At 31.3% G+C, this 20,291-nt stretch overlaps 2 protein-coding genes across 7 annotated transcripts in view; one reads left to right on the forward strand and one right to left on the reverse strand.

The window, feature by feature from the left end:
- Positions 1 to 20,291, reverse strand: part of LOC117176791 (N-acetylglucosamine-1-phosphotransferase subunits alpha/beta) — a 118,074-nt gene that overhangs the window by 15,000 nt on the left and 82,783 nt on the right. Inside the window, exon 8 of one of the 6 annotated variants that reach the window (XM_033367093.1) lies at positions 11,569 to 11,664. The exons of the other annotated variants lie outside the window; for them this stretch is intronic. The gene's annotated coding sequence lies outside the window, so the exon portion shown is untranslated. Of the gene's footprint in view, positions 1 to 11,568; positions 11,665 to 20,291 lie in introns of those variants that run through there. 6 annotated transcript variants of the gene reach the window in all.
- Positions 14,526 to 20,291, forward strand: LOC117176561 (BEN domain-containing protein 5-like). Its single transcript, XM_033366816.1, has 5 exons — positions 14,526 to 14,567; positions 17,949 to 18,059; positions 18,140 to 18,359; positions 19,800 to 20,131; positions 20,228 to 20,291. Exons 1-5 carry the CDS (start codon positions 14,526 to 14,528, stop codon positions 20,246 to 20,248), a joined length of 726 nt encoding a protein of 241 aa, XP_033222707.1. The 3' UTR covers positions 20,249 to 20,291.

Below are 20,291 nucleotides of genomic sequence, written 5' to 3' on the forward strand. Positions count from 1 at the left end.
CATTCAGTATATGTATATACTAAATCTAATGTACGCTGGTATACTAAATTTAATTTCGTGTTGTGCATTCTTGCTTCCATTACATGTATACTAAATCTAGCGTAGATTTTTCTAACAGTGTACCCTTATGGATTTTGAACCGTTGAATACGAATATGGCCTCAGAATTTCTCCTACACGTATCAGTTTCCCCCTAGATGCAGAAAATAGGGGAAAACCTAGCGATATTCTGGACATAATTTTGATAATACCAGTATATGGAAGAATAAATGTACGGGTGTCATATTCTTATGTCTTGGGACTCGTAAAGACCAAATTCATACATAAAAATTCCCCAGTGTGCTTTGCGTTTCTCCTAGCTAGGATAAATCTAGGGAAATTGAAGGTCTTGCTCATTTTATACTGACATATATAGCAAAAAGTAAACAAACTCAATCTAAATTTGACCAATACAATTTTCGTGTTTGTATAATTTTCTCCCTAGATGCAAAAAGTAGGGAAAAGCCTAGCAATTTTCTGATCACACGGGCCCACAAAAAACGGTCTGCACGGGACAAGTGACTGATCTCGCAAGCAAAACTGTAAAGGATATGAGATTTTTGTTGTTTTTTCTGATATAAATCTATATATTCTGAGAAAGACCTTCAATTTTCCTAGAATTACCCAAGCTAGGGGAAACAGAAGGCACAAGAAAATTTCTGTTTACAAATTAAATCTCTACAAGTCGTTACACTTAAGAATATAACATCGATGTGTCTATTTTCGCGTATACTGATATTTTCAAAATAACGTCTAAATTATCCCTAGTTTTCTCTTATTCTCTGCATCTAGGGGAAAACTGAAACTCGTACCAGAAATTCTAAAGCCAGAATCGGATTCAGCGGCTCAAAAAATCCGTAAGACTAGCCTAGTCACCTCTCTCGTGCAGACAACTTTTTTTGTGGCCCATGTAATTTTCTCCAACAATCATTGATTCAAATATACAGGGTGGACACGCTGGGGCTTACTAAAAATATGCAACTTGGTATACACGTCTATAATAATAGCATTGGCGTGTAAGCCAGTTTGCATACTCTTTGGTAAGCCTCAGCGTGTCCACTCTGTATATTTTACAATTTTATCTAAACTCATTTAAAGTGTTACACGCTCGGGTTATTCATTTCAATCCATGAACAGATAGAGATTAAAAATGAAAACCCTTAATTTTCCGATAATTTATTATCATAAATGAGAAGTTGAAAATAAATCTTCTCTTTTCCAAATGTCTATCCTTATGGTTATCTAACTGTAAAGAAGGCGTAGAGATAAAGGATCATGATATGCGTTATCAGAAATTTCGACTTTCTACAGCCTTTTTGAATGATTCTAGTGTTAGCAATTTATGGTATTCTTTAAATGTTGTTAAAAATCGGAGTAGAGGAGAAGGTGGTATTATGGACACTGATTTTATTATGGATCCCTTCAACATCTACTCTGTACCGTCACGTACTAAGTGACTTTTAATATATTTGTATAGGGAATTAACAAAAAAAAAAACCTTGTGCCTTGAGATTCGGCTCCCATAGTGAAAATGATTGATTTACTAAGGAGAGAAAACGAGGAGAGAAAAGGGATAAAGATTATTCTATCCAGAGAACTGCACGTGCGTGACATATTGATTTGGAGACCATCACCTATTCCACTCGTTAAATGCACTCTAGAGTTGTGAGCCGGTTATATTACTTTGAGAAAAGTAACGAGAATGAGAATATAATCGAGAAATAAATTCTCTGCGAATTTATGAGAATCTCAGAATTTATTTTAATTAATAGAAAATTGCATTTTTTTCGTTAACCTTTTCATTTGAAAATTCAACTCTTTTTTTGAAAGTTTGTCTTTCTTATTTTAAAGTTTACCTGCTTTAGCAGAAATTAAATCTTTTTTAAAATAAAAATGCAACTGTTTGTTTAGAAATTAAGCTGTTATACTATTTTCTCGAAAAACTTAACTATTTCGTAGAAAATTTACTTTTTGTTTGAAATTTATATTTTGGTGTTGAAAAATGAACTGAAATATTTTCTAGATGAAAGTTCCACTTATAAAAAAATATATGTTTTTAATTACAAATTCATCTGTTTTAGTACAAAATTGATCTTTTTTGGATAAAAATGCAACTATTTGGTACAGAATTGAACTATTTTGTTAAAAATTGATCTTTTTGGATTGAAATTTCAATTTTTTTTCGTAGAAATTTATTATTTGGTTTCAAAAATTCAATTTTTGATGTTCCTGAGTTAACTGGAATTTTTTTCGATGAAAACTCCACTTTTTTGTAATTGAAAATTCTTCTGCTTTAAGATAAATTTCATATTTTTTTTTATAAAAATGCAACTATTTTCTAGAGAATTCAACAATTTTGTTAAAAAGTCATCCTTTTTGGTTAGGAATTCGTCTTATTGGATTGAAAATCCAATTTTTTTTGGTAGAAAAGCATTTTTTGTTAAAAAATTCATAGTTTGATCGTCAAAACTCGTCTAAAATCTCTTTAAACAGAATATTCAACTATTTTTTTGAAAATTTATCTTTTTGATTTAAAACTTTATCTGTTATAGAAGAAATTTAATTTTTTGTATGAAAAAGCAGATTTTTTGTTAAAAATCGTCCTTCTTTGCTTGACAGTTCAACTAATTTGTTTAAAAACATTTGGCTGAATCGCTTTGTTAAGAAATCACATTTTTTGTTAAAGATTTATATTTTAAGTTCAAAAGTTATCTCGTTGGTTAAAAGTTTAATTATCTTGTTGAAACTTAATCTTTTTGTATTGAAAATTCAAATACTTGGGTCAAAGTTAAACTACATTGTGAAATTTTTTATTGAAGGCTTATGTCTGGTTTAAAATTTAACTGTTTAGTGGAAAATACTTCTTTTTTTTTGGTTTAGAATTCATTTCTTATCAGAAAATGTAAGTTTTCCATTTTTTTAGGATTGATATTTTTAAGTTAAAAATTCGTGTTTTTTGTTGTTGTAAAAAATAGTTTTTTAGTTTGAAATTTCCCTTTTTTGCATAAAAATGCATCAGTTTCGTGGAAAATTAATTTTTTGTTTAACAGTCATATTTGTTGTTTGAAAATTGAATTTTTGTAAAGAAAATTTGTCTTCTAGTTTGAAGGTTCTTTTGCTGTATAAATTTAATCCTTTTTTTATTAAAATATAAACTACGACACTTTTTCGTTGGCAATTTGTTTTTTTATTTTGAATATTCAACTATTATGTTAAAAATTCAATCATTTTGTGAAAAATTTCAGTATTTTTTAAAGAGTTATCTTTTAAAGTAGAACAAACTTTTTTTGTTTGAAATAAGCTAATACATTTGAAAATTTTAAAGTATATGAAACACTGTAATTCCTGAATATGTCTGAGCTAGAAAATAATTTATATTCAACCGCTCAAACAACCTGAACAATAAAAATATTGTTAAAAATCATAAATTCTTAAATTCTGTCATATTCTCGGTTATATAACCTGAACTTTAATTCTCGGGAATTTAAGAACTATAATGCAGCCTCTGGACAGAACACATATCTTCGCTTGACGGATAAACCATCGCCTACGGAAGATGTAAAATCTCACTTTTTAGATGCAGGTCTACACTCCAGGAAGATAACCGATGTATATCGATTACACATGTACTTGGAATAATGCACTCTCAGGGGGAGTTGAAAACTTCTAGAACGCCACGTGGTAGAAGATGGTACAGATCCTCACTCACCCTGATATAAAAGGTTGCATTCTGCACCGGACAAGCTGCAAGTCTTAGTATTTGTGCCCGCAGGTTTTTAAGATAAGATACTAGATTCTTAAGGTTATACCCAGATGATTTGTAGATAATGTATTGAAAAAACTTAATCAATTGAAAGAACCAATAGAAAAACAAATGAAAATACATAAATAATTACTGGAATAATTATTTATATATTTGTGTTTGTTTTTCTATTGGTTTTTTCATAAAAACGTGTTTTAACGAAAAACCAAAGATGATGGAAGTATGTTTGAAAGCAGCTTTTATTAAAAATTTGTAATCATTTTCGACATCAATTTTCTTGTCGGCAGATTACTTTGTCTAAATATTATTCTGTTTTTCTGGCAATAATACAGAAGGTACCGCTCCGTCTTTTAGTTTTCACTGGTGTGCTGCAACGATAATAACCAGGTCGAAAATCATTACAAAAAATTGCATTACAAAAATTGCAGGTAAGGTTTCATACGTGTTGACGTTCGGAAAACAACGAAGGAGTAAGAGAGATAGATCAAAGTTAGGCCCCTGAGCGACGTGTAGCGGGGGAAAGACCTACAGAGCCATCTAACGAGCATAAGAAGCTCGAGTATCTAAAATCAAGTTGCAGTATCACGAAATCAAGTTCCAGTAACAGAAAAGGCATAAGAAGTTCCAATATCTCAAAGGAAGTTCCAGAATCTCAACATCAAGTTTCAGTATCAGAAAAGACATAAGAAGTTCCAGTGTCTTAAATAAAGTTCCAGTATCTCAAAATAAAATTCCAGTTTCACTCTTTAAATGAAGTCCAGATTTCAGAAGTCACAACCAACTTCCAGTTGTTATAACCAAACTCCAGCTTTCAGAAGTCCCAGTAAATTCCAGTTGAAGTTTCGGGGCCCTTCCAAGTACTCAGAGTTTCCAGTCCAAGTGCGGAGTTTAATTGGTGTTTTACCCAAGGATTAATTCAACCCATTCATCACATAATCTTTTAAGGGTAACTAATCATTTTAAATTTCTCTCGTCTCTTACTCTCTTGTCATCTTACCTATGAGCCGTTTCTCCTTATTTGTATTTGTAAGTCTTTCTCATGTTTGATATTTTCGTAAAATAAACTCATTATACCAAAATTTGGTTTGAATTCATTAGTAATACCCCTAGTTACCTTTTGCAGTTTAGTCATTATTCTCATCTTAGGACGTAACAGTACAAGGCGCAGACCCGCAGGGAAGTTGTGAACTACAACTGTCTGATCCGCTGTATGAATGCTGTAGGTGATTTTCCTCAGTTCCTTCCTGAATAGCGTTAAGTGAAGGCCGTTGTATGTTTCACGTTTTCAAACTTTTTCAAGTACAAATAGAGAATTCGTTTATTTATAATTATTTTTGGTATAAACGGACTGCACTGCCTGATTCTGAATCAGTTGAAGTTTCTTTTAAGCTTGTTAGGTGGACAATTTCATCTATTTCAATATGTGAAAAGTGAGTTTCTTTCCAAGATAACCAAACGTGAGGAAATTAGCTTTCAAATTGGAAGAAAGAAATGAAATCCCCTAACTTTTCCCAAATGAAGCAGCAGGGGAAGCATAGCTTGACCACTTTCTCAAAACGCAACAAAATAAAATTTCAATAAGAAAACCTACTGGGACATCCTACGCTCGAGCTGAAGGGTTCCCACGAGAGGCAGTCGCTCCTTTTTTCGATCTGCTCGAAAGGTTGTATTTTAAGCATAGGTGCGAGTCAGACAGAATCTTCAATGCCGAAGAGAAGGGTCTAATCGAAAGTCCCTCAAGTGATTGGAATGAAGGGCAAACGCCAAACGGGAGCTATGGCTGCAGCTGAACGTGGATCCCTTGTAACAGTGGTTTCCTGCATGAGTGCTGGTGGGACGCATGTCCCACCAATGATGATGTTTCCTCGCAAGAACATTAAGGGTCAGCTGATGAAGAGAACCTCTCTCCGAACAATTGGAAGGTAAAATCATCTTGATGCATACAAGCTCATCTCTTCACAGAGTGGTTTCATAACTTTGTGATTAAGGCCACCATTTACGTCATTGAATGACTCACCATCTTATATAAAACCCCACTGGCCTCGCGGCTAGGGAGAATTTTCTTATGTACACTTGAGACAGAAACTCTGACCGAATAAACTCAATATCTTAAAGAAGAAACTCTAAAGTCTCCAAACCTTAGCATTTTCCCCCTGAGTAAACTAGTAACTCTTTAAATAACTAAAGGGAATAATTTTCAGATAACATAATTGGCGACCGTGACAGGACCTGGCAATTCACAACGTTGATAAAACCCTTCATCATTGGATACGTCAGGAACTTAGAAACATCGCAAACTCTTTTTAACGACGAATACTTCTTGTCTGGTAAGAACAAGTGATCATCAAAGAATCTTCAAGACCCGATGATTTTCTTTACAGGTTCTCCGCTGTTACATCCTCAAAATTTAAAAACAAATTTTAAACCTCATCATGAAACTTCAATGATAAAAACATCAACTTGAAAGCAGTAGGTAATCATTTGTATGGTAATCCATGAGTAGTAAACTACGACCGATGATGAATATGCAACAGTCGATAAAGTAGTAATCGCGAGCTAATTACCCGTGCATTACCGTAAGTATACCAACTAATTCAAAGTACCGGTAATTTAGAAATATGTCAGTTATCCTATTAAAAATGTTATATATTACACTCACATAATGAAGGGTACCCTAGTAAAAATGACAGTTAGGTATCAGTAGAAGCCGTTTAGAAAGCGCATAGGATGCAGATGGTATCTTATATGGGCCTAATTGGTTTTCAATAGGCTTCTTATTTTAATTTGGTTTCTAGCCGGTCTTATTCGGTACTTATGTTTTTTTGTAAAATTTTTCTAATAGGATCTAAGTGGATACAATGAGGTATTTTTTTTTACTTGAAATTACTAAGTATAAACGTGTTTTTCTAATAGGTTCTATTAGGTATTTTATTGGATTTCGTTACGAAGTTACCCGGATTAAAATTCTAAGTAATGTGTTTTAAGCGGATCTATGAGATGCCTATTAGGATTTGATTTATTCAAAATGCTACAAGTACGAAAATGCTACCCTAACATGTTCTATGAGGTATTTTATTGGATCTTCAGAATTAAATTATTCGAAAAAATTCGAAGTGATGTCTTTTAAGCAGGTCTAATAGGTACCTATTGAGATCTGCTTTATTCGTATAGTGCTCGAAATACAAATTTGCTTCCCTGACAGTTCTATTAGACATTTTAGTGGGATCTTGGAAACGAATTAATAGGATTATCTGTCAAAGAAATATATTTTAAGCGGCTCCATTAGGTACCTATTAGGATCTGCTTTATTTCAAGTGCTACAAAGACGATATTTCTTCCCTAACAGGTTCCATTAGATACTTGAGAAGACTTTCGAAATAAAATTATTCGGATTAAAATCCGAAGAAATATATTTTATGCGGCTCTATTAGCCACCTATTAGGATCTGGTTTGTTCTAAGTGCTAAAAGTACGAAATTGATCTTCTAACGGTTCTATTAGGTACTTTAGTGGTATGTTGGAATCATGAATCGGTTTCCAATTCGAAGTGATGTGTTTTATGTGGCTCTATAAGGGGCCTATTAGGATCGGCTTTGTTCCAAATGCTCCAAGTACGAAATTGCTTTTCTAACAGGTCCTAGTAGCATTTTAGTATCCTGTTGGAATTAAATTAATCGGATTAAAATTCGAAGAAATATATTTAGAGCGGCTCTGTTAGGTCCCTATTAGGATCGACTTTATTCGAAGTGCTAGGAGTACGGTATTGCTACCCGAATGGGTTCTATTAAGTACTTTAGTTATATGTTGGAATAATTGATTATTGGATTAAAATTTTAAGTGAAGTGTTTCAAGTATCTCTATTAGGAACCTATTAGGATCCGTTTTACTTCAAATGCTACAAGTACGAAATTGCTTTCCTAACAGGTTCTATTAGGTACTTGAGTAGACCTTCGGAATCAAATTATTCGGATTAAAATCCGAAGTGATGTGTTCTCAACGACTCTAATAGGTACATATTGGGTTCTACTTCATTGCAAGTGCTACAAGTACGAAACTGCCTTCCTTAAAGGTTCTATTAGATATTGTATTGGACATCCGAACTGAAATTATTCAGCTTAAAGTTCGAAGTGATGTGTTTTAAGCGAGTCTAATTGGTACCTATTCTGCCGCACAAACTAAAAAGATACGTAAGTGACATTGCCGCTTAGAGTGCTTCTCTTAAACTTGGCAATGAAGAAGTCGACCTAAACGGCAATGTTACTTATGTATCTTTTTAGTTTGTACGGCAGTATTGGGTTATGCTTTATTCATATAGTGCTCGAAGTACGAAATTGCTTCCCTGGCAGGGTTTATTAGGTATTTTATTGGACCTTCGGAATGGAATTATTCATCTTCAAATTCGAAGTGATGTGTTGTAGGAAGCTCTAATAGGTTGCTATTGGGATCTGCTTTAATCAAAGTGCTAGAAGTACTTCTCTCAAAGGTACTATTAGGTGCTTGAGTAAACGCCGGAATTAAATTAATTGGTTAAAAATTCCTACTTAATAAAATAAAATATTGAATTGCTATAAAAAGTAATATATTTTCGCAAAAAATAGTTTGTACAGTGAAAAGTAACTATGTGTAGAACAAAATTTGATTTAGGAAAAAAACAGTAATTTCCAGTCTGTGAGTCTTCATGTACATATTTCCTTATTCGTACGTTTTTTAACCATTTCTCTATTGAATTTCAACTGTATTTGGTAACGTAGATATGTAAGTATTGTCGCCACACTGTATGAGAACACATTTTTCTTTTAAGTCTTTAATTTTGATAAATTCTTTATTTGCGCGCCCTTCTACCTTATACACATGATTCAGATGAACATCATCAATTGGTGGTAGGACATTGTCATCATCTAGTATTGTTTTACGCATAATTACATTATTTACTGCATAATAATTAATTTCTGCATAGGCTTCTTTATCGTATAGCATTAAATTTAAAACTTGTACAAATTGTTTAGCTTCAAGGCGAAAAACACTATTGTTAGATTTATGCGGCTTATCATACTCTTTAGTATGAATTACCATATTCGAGAAGATGCATCTACTAAAGCAAAGGATCGTCTTATCATCATATGAAGGTAAGGTAGGATCAATTGAACCTTTACCTATTAAAACAACGTCGTCAGTGCGGCAAAAAGATGAAACTTCCTGTCTTGAAAAAAGTGAATTACAATATGCGAGAACAGTAGGCGATTCAACTAATTCCGATACAAGGCTTTGATACATATTTGCTTGCAATGTATTCTTCGACATTTGTTCATAGACGCCCATCGGTCCATGCACACGCCACTTTAAAAAGTGAATGGCATTTTCGAAAGGAAAAGTTGATCCTGACCAAAGCGGACCACAACACCTGACGTATTGAACCAAATGCTTTACAGTATCAACATTAAATGTCACAAATCTGTCGCCGTATAGAATTTCAAATATACAGACAAATTGGAAAAGATCGTGTTCCGTTTCTCGTAACTCTTCTTCGGCTATATTCGTCTGCAGCAACGTGAATATACTCTTTACAAATAAAGCGAAGTGCTGTAGAGCGTAATCATAGAGAATTCCACTCAGGCATGGAATAGAGTAAAATAATAACCAGCTACGCCATTCTGAGGCTTTCCACTTACATTTCTCTGTTGTCAATGGTCGCACGAGTCTGTGAATTTCATGGGGCGGGGTCATTTTAATCAAACGTTCGTTTATTTCGTACTGCTGCTTCTGTGTGAGTCGTATCGGACTTTTTGAATTAATCCATGTTTTCCATAAGTGTAACACGACACCAATTAAGTCTCCATCAAGATAATCCCTCATAAAAGACCACACAATGTCCATTCCCATTAATTCTGTCAGGACAGAGAATCCCTTGACGCCATTTATTGACGAAACTTTCTTTTTTTCTTCTCTTCCTTGTTTTCGATCCATAGGCCTTTTCTTCTTCCACATTTTTATCATCACTTTGTTCTGATAAAATTTCTTGCATTATCTCTGCATCTGTATCGTGTCCTTCTTTTTCTTCCTCGGTCATAGCTTCTTCTTCTTCTTCTCCTTGTGGCGATACTGGCAGTTTTCCTTCTTTTTGTTCTTCAAGTACTTTTAATATAGATTTTATATCTTTCAAATGATCCTTATGAGATCGCAAAAGCGGTTTTTTTCCTCCATTAAGAATCGCATGCATCCAAACTTATGTACACCGACAGATTTGCACCATGAGCATCCATAGTAACCGTTGAATTGAACTCTGTTCTGTAAGACGGGACGAGCGACGCTGTCGACTGTACAAACAAGAGGCCGAAGTAGAAAGCGGACCGGTTTTTCATCTATAATCAACGTAAAATCAGTAGTTCCCAAATCATTCAGTTGTTGAACAAACGATTTCATATACGTATTCATCATTTCCGCGGAAGGTTCTTTTTTCCCAATCCACAAACCTGCTAATAACGGATGGCGAAATCGCACATTTGCGGGCAGTTCGTTAATAATTACTAGCTTCGGCCAAAATGAATCCTTTGAGCTTTCATTCACAGGTGCTTCATCAGTGTTGAAAATGCAGGTTAGCAGAATGCAATCGTCGGACACATCTGCACTTAAGTTTCTATACAGTAATCCATCATGGACATCTCGGATAACTCCATCCATACGTGGTTTCGATTTCTGTAAATTGCTGAACAAACTATCCTTCACAGTTTGCATTTTTAGGAGCGATGCAATTTGATACTTAATGTCAATTGATAGAAAATAGTTAGGCGATCTCATTGAAAGAGAATACTTCTTCAAGCACTTTTGACAGGTTATCTTGTGTTTTTTTAATTTCTTTTTTACCATGGGCTTTTCCAATTCTTGACAGCATACCTCGCAATAAAAATGATATTTTATTACATCTTCAGGCGGGTCAAATATTTTCGACAAATAATAATCACTGATATCCCAAGACGAAAACCCCGGCCCAGCAAAAAGTTTAGTTGCCTCAATTAAAGCCCGACGCCCCTTATAACTCAAACTAAATCGCGTGGAAATCCTAAGAATTATGATGATAACTTCCCAAATTTTTAAGCCGGACACTTTAAACATCAAAGTATCTCCGCCACTTAATATATAATCTTTTAAGGCATTTACGTTGAAGCAATCTGTATCGGTGACTGAGGTATTACCCGAATTCTTTGATGTTGATGAACCTGAAGGAGCTATTTCAGTTTGTGTTTGAGGCATCTGAAGTTCATCAATTTCATCGCTTGAAGAATTAGAAGTATCTAAACAATTGAAATTGGGCAAATTCTTCGATGTTGATAAACCTGAAGGGGCTGATTCAGGTTGCGTTCGAGGCATCTGAAGTTTACCAATTTCATCGCCTGAAGAATCAGAAGCATCTGAAGAATTATAAACATCTGAAGAATCAGACAACTCGAGAGAATTCACCATTCTACTGGGAAGTTCTTCAAGAACCGTTGTTCTTTTTTCCAGTGGGGGACATTTTGAATATGGCGGCAGAAATTTCGTCGTAGCACACTTAAAAAATTTGCCTGTAAAAAGATATTTAAATAAAAGTTCAGATGATTTCAATTAGAATATATAAATATGAGGAAAAAAAATTTACTTGTACGACTGGTAACTGAAGAAGCCGAAGAAGAAGAGGAAGTGGCAAAAGAACGCGATTGTGGACTCTGTTCTCCCGTTGAACGCGATTGTATAGGAATATCATCAATGACACTAGAGCCCGGTCCCTGAACTCTAATATGAACGTGCTGCTCTACAGAAATATTAAACCGTTCATCGTGATCTACATCCATCGGTTCATTTAATGAATCTGACATAAGTCGTGATAATTCTGGAAAGAAATGTTTTGTGTTATTAAGTATTTGAATATAAATCATAATAATGAATGAAGACTTTTGAAAACTTCATAAAATTGTTGTAACAGGCTCGGTTACGCACTAATGTGCATTCAAACCGACATTACTCGTTCTAAATTTTTGTAAATGCATCTAATTGAAATCAATGGGGATTCATTAAATGTACTTTTTGTAAAGTAAAAAATGGATTTTCTAACAGGATTTATTAGGCAAAAGGATGGATGGCAACATGATGGTAACATTGCCACAGGATCTGTTGAAAAGTCGGAATTAAATTAATTGAATTAAAATTCGTAAAAATCTTTTGTAACCACTGTTTTTCAAAATTCTAAAAAGAGAACGTAAATTGAGAAGGTTCGTTCAAAAACCATATTTCACTCTGAATTCTTAAGAATCTGCACACCTTTTTTCCCTTTGCATCACAACGTTTGAGCCGTTCGATTTTTAATTTCCCTGCTATACAGAAACTGCTCATCATTGTCATTGAAACCAAGCTGGTGTGTATTTTACCGCGACAAACTTTTGGGTAAATAGTTCAAAGCCCTGTCGCTGAGGCGCTACATTCGCCATACACACAAAATTGTCACATAGGTTATAAATCACTGAAAATAATTATTAAATATATTTTTGATGGTTTGGAAGCAGTAAAACCATTTTTTAAACAAATAGAATCAATTTTGTAGAAACTGAATGTTCAATTTAACCAAGTATTCTCAAAAAATTAAGAAATATTTTTTGTTAAAATAGCACTGACATTATCATAACCCTTCATCCCTCGCATACATTTCAAAAAAGGGCTGCCGATTTCTCCTGTAAATTAATTAATTTTAATTTCATTACGATTATGAATAAAGGAGTTAATAAAAACATATTCAATCAATATATTTCTTTGCGGTGTGGGCATAACAAGTAAGGATGTATATTTTATAAAATTCGCAATATCAGTTCTCTAAAAATTAAATACTATATTTAAAGAAAATTTTATGGATATAAAAGAAGTTGTAAAATAATGTATTTTTATTGATTGTAAAGAAGTAGCATTAATGAATTTTATTGTAGAAATCGTCAGCCTTTTTGTAAATCGTATATGAAAGATATATAGGGATACGGTAACGCCAGTAATATTTTCGATATTTTTTTTTAATTTGGTCAAAAGATTATAAAAATTAAAATATATATTCAACAGATTTGATAATTGAAAAATTTTAAAATGCACTTCCTGCTCTCCGTAACATGAAAAAACATATTTATTAATTATTTTTAGTGGTTTATCACATTTGTGACCTTTTAGAAAAAAATAAAGAGGTTGTGTGCGGCCTAGCTGGAGGCATCAATGACAAAGAGTTTGTTTGGGTGTGTGGCGAATATAGCGCCTCAGCGACAGGGCTTTGAACTATCTACCTAAAACTTTGTCACGGTGAAATACACGCCAGCTTGGGGGCCCTGGTTTTTATTGATAAAACTGCGAATAATATAAAAACAAGAAGCCTTTTAATTGTTTAATTTTGTAGCTGTTTATTTTTTAACCTTTTCACTTTTAGGTACTTCAGTAGAAATTATAAGCGTAATGTAATTCCACTAACATTGGAAGTACTGTTTTTTAAGCGACTCTAATTATGCACATTCAGAAAAACAAAGTGATTGTTTAGAATAAAATCAATGTATCGACAATAGTCTACGGATTTCTTTTAGTTCCAAATGTTTCAGACGTAATTTAATTTCGTTTGACTAAGTAACATCAGTAATTATTATTGTTAATTATTATTGTCTTACAAATTTCTGAGAAGCAACTTTATTCTAACAAGTTACATGATTGCCAGTCGAAGAGCAAACTTACAATATTTTAACTTACCAACATTGACAGCAGCGTCTATTTGTTTTTGTCGTCGACGTAATGTTGCCGGATGGACAATTTTTCTGTCATCTGTAAAATAGCGTCGTGGCTTTCGCGGTTTTTTTTATGATTCACTCATAACTGAAAATTTAATATACTGTGAACTTGATATACTGTCAGGAATATCATCCTACATTTAGAGATTGACTTACTCGGTCAAAAATGTAATCCAACTTCTATATTATGATAAATAAAATTTTCCTCATGCTAATTATATAAACATAATATAAAAATATACTCACTATAAAGATAACGGTTTCAACCAATCACAGATGTATCGCTAAAGTTCACTTTATCCATAAATTATTGTCACTTAAAATTTATATTATAAGTAAATTAGTGGTTTTTAGTGACAAAAATAGTCCGGTAATGGCAACACAACAGATAGTCTTACGCGCTTCGACGCAAGCTCAACGTTTATTTCGCTCTCTGAAACTGTTTCAAATTTATAAATTGCAATTATTTGATCCGTATTTAATTTCACAGTCCTAACACTTCAAACTTTTACATGAATACACCTTCGGGTATTTTTGGATATGTGAACGTATACTTCATATCATCAATACTACATCGCATTATACTTTTTACTACTACTACTTTTCGTACGCGAACGGCGCGGAAAGAAATGCACCAATCAGGTTGCAGAATAGAACGACGTGTCAGGCCATGTTTTCACACCGGTAAAACAAAGCAGCATCACATTTTGCTCTCCATGCGGTCACGTGCGCTTTTTGTCCATTTCGGCACTCCGCGTGTGTGTGTTTTAATGTTAAAAGTGAAAAAAAATTTTGTGGAAAATGTTGTGGGTTTACGTAACGTATTTATACTCGTGCTTAAATAAAGAACAGAAGCACAATCGAAAAGAATGTGTTCACGTAGACAGAGTTCTCAACTATGAAGAAGCGAAAATAAAAAATCGCACTTTCCAGATTCAATGTGGCAATGACAGCAATTATTGTCAGGCACAAATCGCCTTTTCTGCAGGTAAGAGTTGAAGATTCAATTAGTCGTTTAAAGTTACCTATTTTGTTTTAAAACTCTACTGTTTGGTTAAAAGTTAAACTCCTTTGTTAAAAATTCGTTTTTTTCCTGGTTGAAAATTGTGCTACTTTGTAAAGAAATCTTTATTCTCGGTTCAAAATTCCACTATTTTGGTAGAAAACTAAACTATTTAGTTTAAAATAATGTTTTTATCGACAAATAAACGGTTTTGTAGAGAATTCGTCTTGTTGGCTTAAAAATTCAACAATTTATTTTACTTTTTCTCTTTCTTAACTGAAAAATCAGTCTTGGTTGAAGATGTAACCAATTGATCGAAAAATAAATTTTTTGTTAGAAAATTGATATGTTTGGCTTAAGAATTCGAAAGTTTGTCGACATTTGTTTTCTTTCTTAATTAAAGAATCTGTTTTGTTTGAAAAATTTAACTTATTGGTTAAAATTTAAACTACTTTGTTAAAACTTAATTTTTTTGTTGAATATTTATCATTTTAGTCGAAAAATTAATTATATTGTTGAAAATTCGTGTTTTTCTGGTTGAAAATGTTATTACTTTGTATAAGTCTTCCTTTTCGGTTCAAAATTTAACTATTTTGGTAGAAAACTTAATTATTTGTTTGAAAATAATTTTTTGTCCACAAATAAATTGTCTTGCAGGAAAGTCGTTCTTGGCTTGAAAATTGAAGAAGTTATTTATTTTTTTAAACTAAAAAATCAGGTTTGAAAATTAAATTTATTGAAAATTCATATTCTTGGTTAGAAAATTCAACTGTTTTGTTTGTAGAAAAATCGTCTTTTTGGCTTGAAAATTCAATAATTTTGTTGAAATTATTTTTCTTTCTTATCTGAAAAGTTAGTCTTATTTGCAGATTCATCTAGTCGTTTAAAAGTTATCTATTTTATTTTAAAACTCAACTGCTTGGTTGAAAGTTAGACTCCTTTGTTTAAAATTAATTTTTTGGTTAAACCTTCACATTTAATTTGAAAATTCGACTGTCTAGTTCAAAATTCGTTTTTTTTAGGTTGAAAATGTTATTACTTTGTAAAGAAGTCTTTATTCTCGGTTCAAAAATCAACTATTTTGGTAGAAAACTAAACTATTTAGTTGAAAATAATGTTTTTTTCGACAAATAAGCTGTTTTGTAGAAAATTCGTCTTGTTGGATTGAATATTCAACAATTCATTTTACTTTTTTCTCTTTCTTAACTGAAAAATCAGTCTTGGTTAAATATGTGACTATTCGATCGAAAAATAAATTTTTTGTTTAAAAAATAATATTTTTGGCTTAAAAATTTGAAAGTTTGTTGAAATTTATTTTCTTTCTTGATAAAAAAAATTACATTGTAAAGAACTCTTGTTTCTCGATTCAAAATTCAACTATTTTGGTAGAAAACTTAACTATTAGCTTAAAAATAATTTTGTTGTTGACAAATACACTGTTTTGTGGAAAGTTCGTCTTCTCGACTTGAAAATTCAACATTTGTACTTTTTTCCAAGGAGGGTAAAAGTTTGGAGGGGAAATTTGGTGAAGTATGGGAGGGAAATTTCTCAGATGAGGTGGTTTTAACGACTTATTATTTTTTTTTTAAGAAAAATAATTTTAAAAAACTTTTCCATACAATTTTTTTTAAACCAAATTTTTTTTCATAAAAAATTAAAAAGAACAATTTTTTAAAATATAATTTCACAAAAACAAAATTTCATACAGTTTTGTTTGATAAAATAAACAAATACATTTTTTTTTATTTTAAGATTCTGTTCAAAATGAAATTAACGCCTCAATAGACAACGAAATTCTCCCTTGTAGGCGCTCGACGCCTACTTTGACTAATTATTTACTTTCTGAACTGAAAAATCGTTCTTTGTTGAAAATGCAACTATTTGACCGAAAAATAAATTTTTTGTTTGAGAATTAACATTTTAGGTTTGAAAATAAACTATTTTGTTTGAAATTCGTTTTTTTCTGGTTGAAAATGTCATTACTTTGTAAACAAATCTTCTAGCTCGGTTCAAAATGCAGCTATTTTGGTAGAAAATAAAATTATTCGGGTTACAATAATTTTGTTGTCAAATAAACTGTTTTGAAGAAAATTCGTCTTCTTGGCTTGAAAATTCAAAAATTTATTTTACTTTTGAGGTTTTCGCAGCCCCGTGCTGAAACCCTTATAGTTACGGTCACACGATGGGGAGGTTTTAATTACTTAATTAATTTTTTAAAGAAAAATATGATCAGGAAATACTTTTAAATAAAATGTTTTAAACAAAATTTTTGTTTTCAAAAATTAAAAGCAATGTATGTATACAATTTTTTTATATAATTAAAAAAATGGTTTTCATACAATTTGTTAAAATTTAATTTGTTTGGTTTAAGATTTATCATTTTTGTTGAAAAATTAACTATTTTGTTCAAAATTTGTTTATTTCTATTTGAAAATGTTATTAGCTTGTACATAAGTCTTCCTTTTCGGTTAAAAATTGAACTATTTTGGTATAAAATTGATCTATTTAGTTTAAAATCATTTTTTTTTGTAGGCAGTTAAACTGTTATAAAGATAATTCGTCTTTTTGGGTTTAAAATTCAACAATTTATTTGATATTTTTTTATTAACTGAAAAATCATTCTTGATTGAAAATGCAATTATTTGTTCGAAAATTAAATTTGCTGAAAATTCACATTTTTGGGTAAAAATTCAATTGTTCTGTAGAAAGTTCTTTTTGACTTAAAAATTTAATAAATTTGTCGACATTCTTTTCATTTCATGACTACAAAATTATTCTTGGTTGAAAATTCATCTAGCCGTTTAGAAGTCATCTAATTTGTTTTAAAACACAACTTCTTGGTTAAAATTTAAACTACTTTTCTTTAATAAATTCATAGTGGTCAGCATTTAGACTATTATAAGTAACATAAGTCGCATTAAATTTCGAAACATTTATTTTATTAGGAATAGAAAAAATATATTATGTAATAAACAATATATCGTAACTTGAATTCTCTTATTTATAGAATGAAATTCTTTGGATCTGTGAACTATCTTTTCAAAAATAAAATTACTTGTTAAGGCCATGTGATGAGTGGGTCACGTGACCAGATTCCTACCTTATCGTTACTTTTTTTATTTCCCAACTTATCACACGAAACGCCATATCGAGTTGAAAACTTGGGATGCTAAACAATAAGCACTAAGAATGATAGGTCAGGTCCTAAATTTGAATAGTTATTAATAAAGTTTTTTGTTGTAAATAATTTTTTTTTGTTGCTTTTTTCATAATTATTAAAATTTAGGACCGGACCCACCTTTCTTAGTGCTTTTTGTTAATTATCCCAAATTTTCAACTCGATGTGGCGCTTCGTGTGAAAATAAGTTAAGAAATAAAAAAAGTGACGTAAATGAAGAGGCGAAACAAAACCTCGCAGACAAAGTTAATAGTGGCGAACTTTTACCGGTTGGCTACGTAGACGTTGCAAATCAGAAGGTAAATATTACAAAACAATACATTCTGTGTGCACCTATTTCAAGAACTGCATTAATGGTCTTAATGTTGCTTTGTTACAGATTCATGCTGGAGGCGGAATTTGGTTACTAAAGCGTGATTACGATTTTGTAAAATTTAGAAAATCTAAACGGCCGGAAATGTTTATTAAAAATATAGCAGTAAAAATTTTTTCTGAAGAAACCTTGAAGCAATGCAGTGTCACGGGAGAATCCAGTTATGCATACAAAAACAGCGTGAAGAGGCCTTCTTTAGATATGAAAAAATTAAATGCTGTAAGAGGTAAGTTCATCTTTATACGTTCTTAATAATAATAGATAATCATTAAATTCATTAACTAATTCTGTTCGCATTGAAGCTCCTATGTTTCCTCTCGCTTTTCGCGTTGTTTTTGTCTCTCAATTTTTGTTATTAGTTTGACAGTTTATTTGCATATGTCAGTTTCACATCTCTTAAAATTATCTTTCTGCTTGAAGCTGTTCCGTTATATGGAAATACTTTATTTTGATTTAGAATAACGTATTATTATATTTCAGATAAAAACTATTATTATTTTGATTTTAAATTTTAAACGAATTTATTAGATTTTTGGCGAAATTCTCAACCAATCTCAATAAAACTTTGCATAAGCAACAGATTCTCGATACATTTTACAAAGTGTCCGAAATGTGGAATAGTTTACAATTTTTTCGCATTTAATCTAAGAAATGAAAATTCAAAAATTCAAGGTATCGAAAATTCTTAAAATAATTTTTTGTATAGAGAACATTTTTATTGAAGAGAATAAAATATATTTTTATAAAATCGTATAGAAAACAAACTATTGGTTAAGTTTAATGAACCTAGACACTCTTTCTATTTTGAATTGAAGTAAAAAAATCCTATTGAAATTTTTATTGAATAATGTGGTACCATTTAATTGAATTAAAGAATAAATAAATTTAATTAATTATTAAAAAAATTATTCAAACAATTAATTAAATTTTCAATAATTTGTAAATTAACAATTTAAATTAAATTAATTGAGCTTACCTATCTTTTTTTTTAATTACAGCAAAATATGAAATCCCACCGAAAACATCTGCATGCAAAAAATCTGTCAAATACAATTATTTGAATTTGTGAAATGAAAGTTCGGCAAATAATCTGAAAAAAATGTTCATGATGAAATATATTAAAAAAATTTTATAAAATACCCTACAGAAATTTCGAAATAAATTTTAAGAAGCAATATATTAGACATGATAAAATATTGACAGGATCGAAGTTAAATAAGTTTAATAAAAGATTACTGGGCATGGCAGATTTATGCTATAATATAATCCCGCCCAGTTGTACAATGTCTAATTTGGCTATTTAAAATACATTAAAAATTTTGTATAGGATACTTTATCAAAAAGTTTCTTCATATATTTCATCATGAATATTTTTTCCCTAATTAATTAGACAACTTTGATTTTACAAATTTATATAGTTGTAATTAGCAAAGTTTTTCTTCGTATAATTTTAGGGTTTATTCGAAATAATCTATAGAAATTAAAAAAACTTCAAGGAAATTCAAGAGAATTAATGTAAGTTCAAAAATATTTAAAGAAATTAAATACACTTCAACATATGTGAAAAGACCGTTTTTTTAAATTTCGGGCGTTTTGAAATTTAGACCTAGTCTATTAAGTGATTTCCAAGTGATAAATAAAATTCATAGAGATAATCTTCTTTTAGAAATTTCGGAGTACTGGATGCGTTTTCGAAAAATGTCAGAACACGACATAGTACAACATTCTGCTAACGTGGGCAGATATATTGGGCAAAAAATAGCGTGTTTAAATCGTGGTCCTAGAAAGAATCTCAAACGCAAAAACAAGCAAATAAATAACCAGGCAAAAAAGAAATCAAAAGAGGAGATTAGTTCTGAAGATGAAACGAGTCCAGATGATGAGAAAATTATGGAGCACGATCGTACACTGGAACATTTCAGCGGTGATGCGAAAAAGATCATTCAAGAAGATAATAAGGAACCCGAAAAAGATGATACAGATGAGTTTGACGATGAGGTAAGGAAATTTTCTTTTCAACTTCAAAAAATTTCATTTTTAAATATTAAATGTTTTAATTAATAAACAGAAAAACTTTGATTTCTTCATTTGCAGATTTTCAATACTATTAATTAGGATTAAGGATAAGAAGAAGGAAGGAGTTGAAATATTTCAATTA

The sequence above is a fragment of the Belonocnema kinseyi genome, chromosome 7, assembly GCF_010883055.1.
Source record: "Belonocnema kinseyi isolate 2016_QV_RU_SX_M_011 chromosome 7, B_treatae_v1, whole genome shotgun sequence".
NCBI classification, from domain to species: Eukaryota; Metazoa; Arthropoda; class Insecta; order Hymenoptera; family Cynipidae; genus Belonocnema; species Belonocnema kinseyi.